The 11,044-nt window shown below is 43.8% G+C and overlaps 1 protein-coding gene across 4 annotated transcripts; it reads left to right on the top strand.

Moving 5' to 3' along the window:
- Positions 1–282: 282 nt before the first annotated feature.
- sat2b (spermidine/spermine N1-acetyltransferase family member 2b) lies at positions 283–3,726 on the top strand. Of its 4 annotated transcripts, XM_079605931.1 has the most exons (7): positions 287–445; positions 1,620–1,733; positions 1,814–1,865; positions 1,985–2,068; positions 2,639–2,740; positions 2,821–2,861; positions 3,040–3,326. In XM_079605931.1, exons 3-7 carry the CDS (start codon positions 1,835–1,837, stop codon positions 3,211–3,213), a joined length of 432 nt encoding a protein of 143 aa, XP_079462057.1. In that variant the 5' UTR covers positions 287–445; positions 1,620–1,733; positions 1,814–1,834; the 3' UTR covers positions 3,214–3,326. The 4 variants fall into 4 exon arrangements, with proteins under 4 accessions (XP_079462055.1, XP_079462057.1, XP_079462058.1 ...); XM_079605929.1 differs by lacking the exon at positions 1,620–1,733 and having other exon boundaries at positions 283–445; positions 3,040–3,323; XM_079605932.1 differs by lacking the exon at positions 1,620–1,733 and having other exon boundaries at positions 296–634.
- The last annotated feature ends 7,318 nt before the right edge of the window (positions 3,727–11,044 follow it).

An 11,044-nucleotide genomic window follows, 5' to 3' on the forward strand; every position in this document is an offset into this window, starting at 1 on the left:
GAAATTTAATAGAGAAAGGGTTTTAATTAAAAGGAAAATAGAGCGCAGTGGGGAAAGGTTTATCTTTAGAGATATTTTGTCTAAGGCTTCCGATCACAGAGTAATAAAATATATGTTTACATTTTTAAAGAACACCGGACTCATTGACAGAGTATTGTTTTTTTTTTTTTTTTTTTTTTTGTTTTTTTTGTAGCTTGCAGGCTACATTATTCCCAAAGATGATCAGGCACAATTTATTTGGAGGGTGGCGGTAGTGCGCTAAGTTAGTCCGCATCCGCCGTTAAGCAGCCAAAGAAGAAGAAGTAGAACGTGTGTAGCCTTCAGTCGGCGTTTTAGTCACTGGTAGTGCAGGAAATCAGAAAACGCTGTTGCCTTGTGCAAAATGAAGTTTACAATATGTCCAGCCAAACCTGAAGACTGCAAAGATATAGAACGCATGATTATGGTGAGCAAACACCATGCAGAGTTTGTTACGTGTGTGTTTAAAAGACAGTTAAGACTCAATCAGCTCCCTAGGTCGTGAATCAGTACCGTTAGGCCTATATCACGAATTGAGTACACGAATACACGAATTCGGGCACTGGTATACTGTCTATGGTAAGGACAGTATTAAGGACCCTGGCTCACGACATTGGTAATTATTTTTCCTCATTGTAGCCTACATCACAACTGGTGGTATTTATGAACAACAGCAATATCTTCCTGACTTTATTTTAAATTTTATTTGAAGTAGGCCTACATTCTGATAAATAGCCTACTTGGCTTATTGCACAACGTGCATGTATTTTGTGTCCAAGTGCATAATTCCTTTTAAAATAATTTGATAAATTCATGGCACTCACTTATACATGATGTAGCCTAAAACCTATTTTGTTTGAATTAATTTTCAGTCAATTAATAAATGTTATTCTATATTTTGGTATCTTAAATCTTAAAATGGCTGAAAACTAGATTATGAATAGTTATTGTAGGCCTATACAATGCAATATATTGAATGCATTTACTAATGATTTTTTACAATGGAAATTAATCAACACAACTTACTTAAACTGGACCATGTCTTTATTGACTTTCATGTACTGCCACAATAATCTTTGTTGCATTAAATTCCTGTTCTCACTGTAAATCTGCTTTGAAACAACCAGTATTGTAAAAAGTGTAAAACAAATAATAATAAAGATGGCTTGACTTGACTGGTATATTGTATGATTATTTAAAAATAAAATTAGATCCTAAAGATTCTAAATATAAGGCCACTAGAATGCAATAATTATAAGTTAATATTAATTAAATACACAACCACAAAATAATAATGTGTTAGGCACTGTAGACAAGGCTAAGATTTCACTTATAAATAAATAGTTAACTATTGAAGCTTGTTTAAACACATTTTTCATGACTCAAATGTGCATTACATCCATTTTAAAAAATACCTTTCTTTTAAACTTTATTTGTCAGTAACCCACATATATGTGCAACATTCAGCTGTAAATAAATTATAAATGTTACCTAGATAGATTAATTACCTGTCTAGTGATGTATGTTTTTGGTAAAATATAATTGTGTTGCAGTGATTGTGTAGTGATTATTCTCACGTGAATTGTGATTTGCAATCCCAGAAATTCTACTACTTTTTAGGTAGCGAATGTTTTAGTGCACTGGTAGGATTTTGCTGATTGAGACAGCCAACAGACCGACGTGGCCGACAGACATACGTGCCCTGATTACTGAATGTGAGAGAGCTGATTGAGACACACCCAATGATTGTTCAATGCAGAATGATTTGCGATTATCTGTGTATGTTTTATTGTAGGAATTGGCTGTTTATGAAAAGATGCCCGACCAAGTGAAGATATCCCATAAAGGTTATTTTCTAAAAGCTGACCCATTATTTTAATGTTATTACAGCCAAAATGAAGCCACGTGTTGCTTACTAATTAGAGTCTGGTTCTACTGTTTTTTTGTTGTTGTTGTTTTCTGTTAGAGTTGGAGAGGGATGGATTTGGCCCCAATCCTTTTTACCAGTGTGTTGTAGCTGAGGTACCTGAGGAGCACATGTCTAAAGATGGTAATAATGACTCATAAAATACCAAAAATTACATAATGTTCAGAGAAAACAAGGTAGGAATATATGGAAAGAAACCAATAACTTAAAATCTTTGGTTTACCTGATATAACCTATTACAATAAATGTAGTTTATAAGTTTGTTATTTTATCAATATATATTTTAGTTGCTTTAAATTTTGACAAAGATATCTCATCACATTTACATTTATTAATTTAGCAGCTACTTACAGTTGAGGACAAGTACAACAAGCAATTAATCATAAGGCAATAAACACGAGAAGTGCCAGTAATACAAAGTTTCAGTCACCGTTCAAAATAGTACAGGCTAGAGCAGGGAGGGATTAAAGAATAATGAGACCATAGACAAAGGAATAGTACAAGCATAAAGATTTTTTTATCAGTATGCATTACACTCTGTAATAATTCATCTTAGTTACTATGACAAAGCTCAAAAGTCGCAACCCCCATCCCCCCACAGAGTGAGTGGAGTACAATGACATTTTAGGACTTATATATATATATATATATATAGTCTTCACAAGTATTCTTACTGTAGCTGGCTTTCCACAGGACACACAAAGGTTGGCTATGCTCTCTTCTTCTATACGTACAGCACCTGGAAAGGAAGGACTGTGTTTATGGAGGATCTGTATGTGATGCCAGAGTACAGAGGTGTGTATTCTCAGTAACCCAGAGTTTGATCCAAAATGCAGAACTGTGTATTGACTCACTCATCTCTGGTTATGCTACAGGTAAAGGCATTGGAAAGGCTTTAATGGCAACTGTTGCCAAAGTGAGTTTTTAAAAATATTTTTTATATATAATTCTATATTATCTGGATAACGTTTTGCATCATGGTATTACATTTTATAGTACATATTTTGTGGTTAAACAAACTTTGTTGTCTCAGTGATTGAGCATTGTGTTTTTAATGTAAAAGAGTAAATGCAATTTTGATTTTTACTGTATAGGTGGCCAAAGAGCAGCATTGTGTGCGTTTACAGTTCTCTGTACTGGATTGGAACAAGCCCTCTTTAGACTTTTATTTAGCTAAAGGTGCAGAGGACCTCACAGCTAAGGAGGGCTGGCATTTTCTCCGCTTTCATGGAATAGCTCTGGATAATCTAGCACAGGAAGCACCTTAAAAAACATTAAGAAATCTGACAAGTTTAGGTAGTCACTAGGAATACTTAGTGAATATGTTTGGTTTGTGTCTTTTAATGCAATATATTCAGTGGTAAAATAAAATATTTGAAAAAAGAAGAAAAAACTAATCTCTATGGTATTCATTATGTTCTAACCATGAAATATTTTTTCAAATAAGTTTTTATTACATGAAATAGCTTCAATCATACATATTTAACATCTATTAATAGATTTTATTTAAAAGTTCTAGCAGAAGTGATGGTTCTACCACCGCCTGGGGTAGATAACCAAGAACCTCCGCGTCCCATCCAGAGACCAGACATGGAGTTTCCAGAGAAGGAAGAGGCTCACTGGGGGAAACGCATACTTGCATAGGCCTGGGATCAGCTGTACGCCAGTGCATCCATGCCGAGGGTCCCCTCGAAGAAGGAGAAAAACAACTGCCGATTGGTTGAGTCTGGAGAGGCAACTCCAGAAGCGTAGGCTGTCGTAAGAGCTCGACAGCTGCACGATTGAGCACGCCATGGAATGGCACGAAGCAACCTCAGATGCTTCTGACTCCATAGGAGGAGATGGCGGGCGAGTTGCGACACTTTTATCATGGTTTGTGTTAACTTAAAAAGTGCTGAAAAGTGCAGTTAGACCTTGTTTACTGTCAGTGAAATTTGACCCAATCAAATTGATCTGCAAAGGGATGGGTGGCCAGACGAAACATCGTAGGAGAGGAATGTGGACAAAATTCAACAAAAGTTGGCGTTCTAAATCAACTTGCTGCTCCCTGTCATCACATATAGGCTACTGTTGGAAAGTAGTGGTGTGTCGTTCATGAACGTTCATTTTGAAAAGAATCTTTAATATGACTCGGGACTACCGAGTCTGTACCGAGTTGTCTCAGAGAGTGATTAGTTCATTTTGTGTTGACCGTGCATGCGCATTGCGCAAACATATGGGTTCTGAATTTGTACTGGAAACAGAAATGATTAGTTCATCTCTCTCGAGTCTTCGGGTTCGGGACGGGTCCGAGTCTTTCGTTCTTCTGTCAGTCCATATATGCCCATAGACATCATAGACGCCCTATCGACCGCTACTGCCTACTGGTGCGGTCGAGCTGTGGGGCCGCCATCTTAGACCGGTCACCTGCTCCACTCAGTGTAATCTGTATGCAGGTGCAATGAGCGTTCAGCGAATTTAATTAATCATACCTCACTGAATACCGAACTAATTTTCACGCAGGTTTTTTTGCTGCAAAGGTCATTCATGTAGCTATGATACAGGACACATGGTTGGCGTATTTTAATATGCATAGTAGGCTTAACAGTAATTAATATTCTGATATAAGATATAAAGTGACCAGACGTCCAAAATCAAAATATTGATGTAGGATATAAGGTATTTTATAAATCACACACAGAAACAGATAGTTGCAGTAAAGTAAGATAATGATTTGTGACGTCTCTCTCTCTCTCTCTCTCTCTCTCTCTCTCTCTCTCTCTCTCTCTCTCTCTCTCTCTCTCTCTCTCTCTCTCTCATCTCTCTCTCTCTCTCTCTCTCTCTCTCTCTCTCTCTCTCTCTCCATCTCTCTCTCTCTCTCCTCTCTCTCTCTCTCTCTCTCACACACACTCGATTTGCGCATCGCCCTTCATGTGTCTATTACATTGCTTCCTGTTCCTGATACATCACGTGCGCAAACACAAATAACCTATATTTATATATATTCATACTACAGGGCCGTTGAATGCTTGTATCTGATAACCGAGAAGCTATTGTAATTATTACTTTACCCCACCTCTCATGCCGGGTGAACACCGGCTGGTGCAGTAAACATAGCCTAGCTAACGTTAGCGGGCTACGATTTCAGTACAGTAATATCAAAGATCCTTGCTCCTTCTCAATTATCTGGTAATATTCTATTCACAAAATACACCAATAGTACGGTAATGTTAAAATTTACTTGTGAAAAGTAATCCCGGGCCCTATTTGCTATGGTCGGCGATTAGAACAGGAAATGCTCCACAATGCTCTGGAATCTAACTGCTGCGAAGCAACGAAAGTAGGAGTAAACACCGGTTTAAGATGGCGGCTGTATTTCTCAGTGCCCAGCAGCCAATAGGGCATCTAGTCTCTATATAATATCTATGGGCTATGCTACCAGTATCGGAAAGATAAATTATTAGTTCATCTTTCGAGTCTCGGGTTCGGCGGCCGAGTCCGAGTCTCTCGTTCTTCCTGTCAGTCCATCTCTTATATACTGTCTATGAGTCCTATAGAGGCTATGCTGTCTTTTCAAGTCTTCGGGTTTGAGTCCTTCGTTCTTTTGTCACGTGACTTGTCAACGTACTAATTCACCACCTTTTTACAAACAAGCGCATAGGTGTTGTTTTTTTTTTTTGTTTTTTTTTTTTAACAGTTAACTTACCTGATGTGTTTCTGTTCTCAAATGTATATAGGCTATATTTGTGAATTTCTGTCAAGATTCTTTTCTATAACATTGAATGTGATATTTAAGTGTTGATGAGACTTTTTTACAGTGGATTATAATTTTCAGTTAATATCATAGACATATACAAATATGGGAAATAAATTTACTATTCAAATAACTTCACAAATTCAATTCAATTAGACTATTACTAATTTTGAAGATTAGTACTTCAATTAGATTAGTACTAATTACTTATCATTCAGATAATGTTTATTGCATATATTTTGTATTTTAATTCCTAAATATAAAACAATATACATTCAAAGTCAGACGCAGTCAATAATACGAATATAATGTTGTAATTTGATGCGAGATACCAGCGGTCACTTGACAAAAGAACGAAAGGACAAACCCGAAGACTCGAAAAAGATGAACTAATATTTCTCTTTCCGGTACTGACACTGACAGTATAGCCTATGGGGCTGACAGGAAGAACGAAAGACTCGGACCCGGCCGAACCCCGAACTCGAGACTCGAAAGATGAACTAATAATTTCTGTTTCCGGCCCTGTGCTGTATCACGGCACGGCCCAGCACAGAGCAGACAGATCATCATCAGAGTCAGACAGACAGACACTGATGAGTCGACAACTATAACTATAACGAGAGGAGGAGAACAAGTGATGAAGTTGCAAAAGAAAGAAGGAAAGAACGTCTCGGATCAGGAGGTGAGGTGAACTAACAGTCAGACTGCAATAGCCTTAAAGTGTGTATATCAGGTTAAATTTGTAATTATGATTAACACAAATAGTTAGGGGAAATACACGTTTGACAAGTTGATGTATTGTTCTGTATGTTTTTCGATACCTAAAGGCAGAATATAAGATTATTTTCAGTACTCACTTAAAACTGCTTCTCCCCCCAAACGAATCGCTTGACGTCATAAGAGGGAGACGTCTCCCCAGGTCGCTGAGCTGTGTTGATAATTGTAACGAGTGATAGAGTGAGAGAATTGGTGATTAGGACTAGCCTGGCTAACGCCAGACCCAATTCTCGTTGAGACTTGGGTCTGGGAACCACATGTGCATTTTTCCTCGTATTTAAGGCGTGGGTTTACGAATGCCCGGCGCCGTTTATTGGGTGCTAAGAATGTCTATCAAATACGCCTGTACGTAGCTCATAGCCAATCGTTTCCATTATACCAGACGACGTATGTAGAGACGCCAAAAAGCTGCTCTTTTTTCAAAATAAACTTGCGTTCTAAACTACTTAGAACAATATCTAAGGCTGCATCAAAAGGTAGCTTCGCGTGATCGCGTCTGCTGCCATGTTGAATCCATAGATATAAACAAACTGCTTAGTTGTGTCGCATGTCGTCATCGTCTTGCTGCTCCTCCCCGTTCTGTGATTGGTTCCCTAAACGAGGCGAAAATCTGGTCCATGGTCTCCAGACTGCCTTTCAGCGTGAATAAAATCGCGCTGCGCAAAGGCAGTATGGGGAAACCCAGGCTAGATTAGGACATTTATTTATTTAGTTAGTTATTTAAGTTAGGTAGTTAGTATACGCAGGCGTATTTTCACGATGGTGAATTACTGCATTTGTGCTGGGTGCAAAAACACTGTTAAAACCGGTCACAGAGTCCACTTTTTCCCAAAAGGCAGGTCTGTGTTCCGTGCCTGGGTCAACTTTGTTCGGACCAAACGCACTGACTTCAGCGCTGCTTCGGTATCCAAGACTTCGGTCATTTGCAGCGCCCATTTCACTGAGTAAGACTACGTGGTTGGAGATCTCATGAGTTATTAAAACCCGAGTGAGACTGGTAGCTGAGGCGGTGTCTACAGTGCATGCTACTGTAGTAGAAGCAGTCGATCGCAGTCGATCGCAGCCCGCGCCTCCCTCCCTCCCTCTCTATCTCTCTCTCTCTCCTCTCTCTCTCTCTCCTCTCTCTCTCTCTCTCTCTCTCTCTCTCTCTCTCTCTCTCTCTCTCTACTCTCTCTCGTCTCTCTCTCTCTCTCTCTCACACACACACACACACACACACACACACACACACACACACACACACACACACACACACACACACACACACACACACACACACACACACACCAACCAACATATTCCAGCATTGCACTCTTGACATCGCAGCCTGTTATTATAGCCACGGAGCTTCAGAGCTAAGGCGGAGCTACAGATTAGGTGTCCCTAAATAACCCATGTATCTAACAGTAGTTACGCATAATTAATTTGCATGTGAGTTTTATTTATTTTTATACCATGTATTCTCCGTGTACATTCATGCACCGAACCGAGACGCCCGTACCGTTTCGGTTCAATACGAATACATGTACCGTTCCACCTCTAAGTTATGCCTATACTACCAGACACCTGACCAACTCTCCACTGGTTCTCTTCACACCAGATATTATGTTTCTTCGATAGGAATTATTTAAATTTCTGTTTGGCTCCTCATCTGTCTCACGCCTGGGAGCTCAAAATTGTATGGCTGTGGGCAGTGGCGGAGCCAGGTTCTCTTACGAGAGGTTCTCTCGTACTGCGTACTGAAAGTACGCACCGGGTAAAGTCTCTTTGCTCGAGATATTGAAGCCAAAAAATGTATCCTTAAATTTGTATACATTGTCAACGCAGTGCAGCAGCAGTCAGACCTAGAGCGGGCTATCTCACGCGCATCATTGGCTGCTCCGCGGCAACTGCTGCAGCCTACCACTGAGCTCCCGTCACAGCCCGCCAAAATGGGAGTGGCTTAGCGTATAAAAGAAAGCTCGAGGCTGCAAAACAGTGATTTTCATCTCTTCAGCGACGCTCTATGCTACGCTGACCTCTGAGAGAAGCCGCCGCCGTCGAATCCAGCGACCAGCCAGCTAGGACAGCGCCTGAGGAAGCCGGCCGTCTTCGCCACCTTCAGCCATCCGTGCCAGCTACGCTATTCGGCGACAAGTATCCTTTCTAAAGCTAACTCTCCGTGAGCTCGCCGCCACGACTCACATCCTAAAAGAGCGAGGCGTTTGTACAAAAATGCCTCGATTTTCCTGCGGCTCATGCCGAACCGCGCTCAGCGACGGAGACGCCACGTGATCTGCGCTCTCTGCCTGGCCGGGACCCACGCAGCCATCGCTCTCTCGACGGGTGGCTGCGCCGAATGCGATGAGATGGCAATATCGACCCTGCGGGCTTGACTTGCCTTATTCAACGCCGAAGCTGTCGCTCCGCCTCTCTCCAGTGCCCGCGAAAGAAGCGCCGTGCCCAGAGACTCCCGGAGCTCGTCGCTCGCGAACGCTCGCCGGAACCTTCCCCTCGAGCTTCGCGTTCCCTTCACCGCCCCGCCTTCCCGACGCGCAGATGCCGGCTTCCGGGCCCTCACTGCCGTCGACATAGGGGACGAGGCGGGGGACGACTACATCGACAGCTGCTCTCTCCTGGCGTCGGACAGTGAAGAGTGGTCTGGATCCACACACTCCACCTCCTCTTCGACTCAAGAAACCTGGCAAGGCTCGGTCTAACGTGGACGCCGAACTCATCCGCCTCCTCACATGGCCGTCGACCAGCTAGGCCTGGATTGGTCTCCGCCAGAGGCGCCCGCGCCCAACAGGCTCGACGGGTGCTTCCTTCCTAGCCGCCGCCTAGCGCCCGCCTCTAGGTCAGCACCCTTCCTGCCAGAGCTTCACACCGAGCTCTCTAAATCGTGGAACGCTCCATTCTCCGCGAGACTCCACTCCGCTGCTCTTCGACTCTCTCCCAAGTGGACGGAGCCGTCGAAAAAAGGCTACAGCCGGATTCCCCCAGTGGAAGATGCGGTCGCAGTGCACCTTTGCCCGCCATCTCCAAAATGGCGCTCAAAGTCTGCCCTCCCGTCTAAAGCCAGCAGACCTCAACGTCCTGCTTCCGCCGCCGGCCTCTTCGGCCAGCGGTGACCCGGGATTGTGGACCGGTTTTCAGAGGTTCAGAAAACGACTCAGGCCATGAACTTGTTCCTTCACGGCTCGTTAGCTCCGCTGCAGGCCGCTCTCAGAAACAGCCATCCTGCACGAAGCTCTTCACAACAGTGCCCATCACAGCCTCCATCAGCTTCGCAGCAGCGACAGGGCGGGCCACCCTCGATCGCGCTCAAACAGCCGTCACAGACCGCCTCCCCCCCGGGGACCCCGGCAGAAGATCGTGCTGAAGCCTGAGGCCGCGAAATCCTCCTAGCAACCGCAAAGAGAAAAGATGCGCGAGTCCTGCCGCCGGACCGCCATCAAAGTTAACCGCTCTGTCAGTCCCCTTATTAGGCAAGGCTACTGCAGTAGTGTATTCAGCAGCCAACGAGCCCGTCACAGCACCCGCTCGCCTGCACACAAACGCCGTTTCACGGCGACCCAGATAAATCACAAAAAGAGTGTAATGTCTGTTCATGCGGCTCACGCCGATTGTGTTATAAGTGTAGAAAATGTGCCCACTCCAATGTGTTCACCACTACACACAAGCACACCCCCAATATCTGTCACAGAGCCCACTCACATAAAGTGGGCACGTACCGCTCGAGTGTTAAATGTAGGATTTGTGCCCACGCCCCAGTGCCCACACCTACAAAATGCCCGCTCTGCTACACAGTTATCCCAGGGGGTGAAATCAATAAAGCTCACCGGCCGTGTTTCAAGCGTAAGCGCTGTAAGTGCTCACGAGCGCTCACGCTTACTGATGAACACTGTTTCCCCCATATCGCTCACAGGCACCGCTGTTCGCGCCCCAAATTGTTCTCCGTCCCTAGCGACCAAGTTACTGAATGTGAAACAGCAGGCTGCTGCCGTCAGCGAGCAGCATTACTCAGCCAACGAGGGCGCGCGCGCCGCGCTGATACCTCCGTTTCAGTTTCTCGAGCCCGCGCAGTGCGGCGCTCAGAACACGGAGACCATTCTGCCCCTAGCTATGCGTGCGAAAGCATGGGAAGCGATTCCGGGCGTGTCAGAATGGGTGCTGAATGTTGTAAAACAGGGCTATACGCTGCAGTTTCGTCCGCCGTCCCCCGCGCTTCCGAGCCCGTACCGTGACGAGCGTGAACCCAGAAGTAGCACACCTACTTCGCGCAGAAATACCAAAGTTGTTGTGCAAGGGGGCAATAGAGCCGATACATCCTTCTATGTGCGAGTCAGGCTTTTACAGCCGTTATTTTCTCGTGCCCAAGAAGGACGGAGCGCTCAGACCTATATTAGATCTGAGACATTTGAACAAAGCGCTTATGAAAAGACCGTTCAAAATGATCACGACCAGACAAATCCTCGCGCAGATTCGCCCGAGGGACTGGTTTATTTCTCTCAATCTGAAAGACGCGTACTTTCAGATTCAGATCATACCCCGTCACAGGCCATTCTTGAGATTCGCCTTTGACGGTCAGGTATATCAGTACACCGTCC

This window comes from Phoxinus phoxinus (genome assembly GCF_949152265.1).
Source record: "Phoxinus phoxinus genome assembly, chromosome: 3".
In the NCBI taxonomy this organism is placed as follows: domain Eukaryota; kingdom Metazoa; phylum Chordata; class Actinopteri; order Cypriniformes; family Leuciscidae; genus Phoxinus; species Phoxinus phoxinus.

Coding starts and splice junctions, on each gene's coding strand:
- sat2b (XM_079605929.1), top strand. CDS start 383: ATGAAGTTTACAATATGTCCAGCCAAACCTGAAGACTGCAAAGATATA. Junction 2,069..2,638: donor GGAGCACATGTCTAAAGATG/GTAATAATGACT, acceptor GGCTTTCCACAG/GACACACAAAGGTTGGCTAT. Junction 2,862..3,039: donor TAATGGCAACTGTTGCCAAA/GTGAGTTTTTAA, acceptor TTTACTGTATAG/GTGGCCAAAGAGCAGCATTG.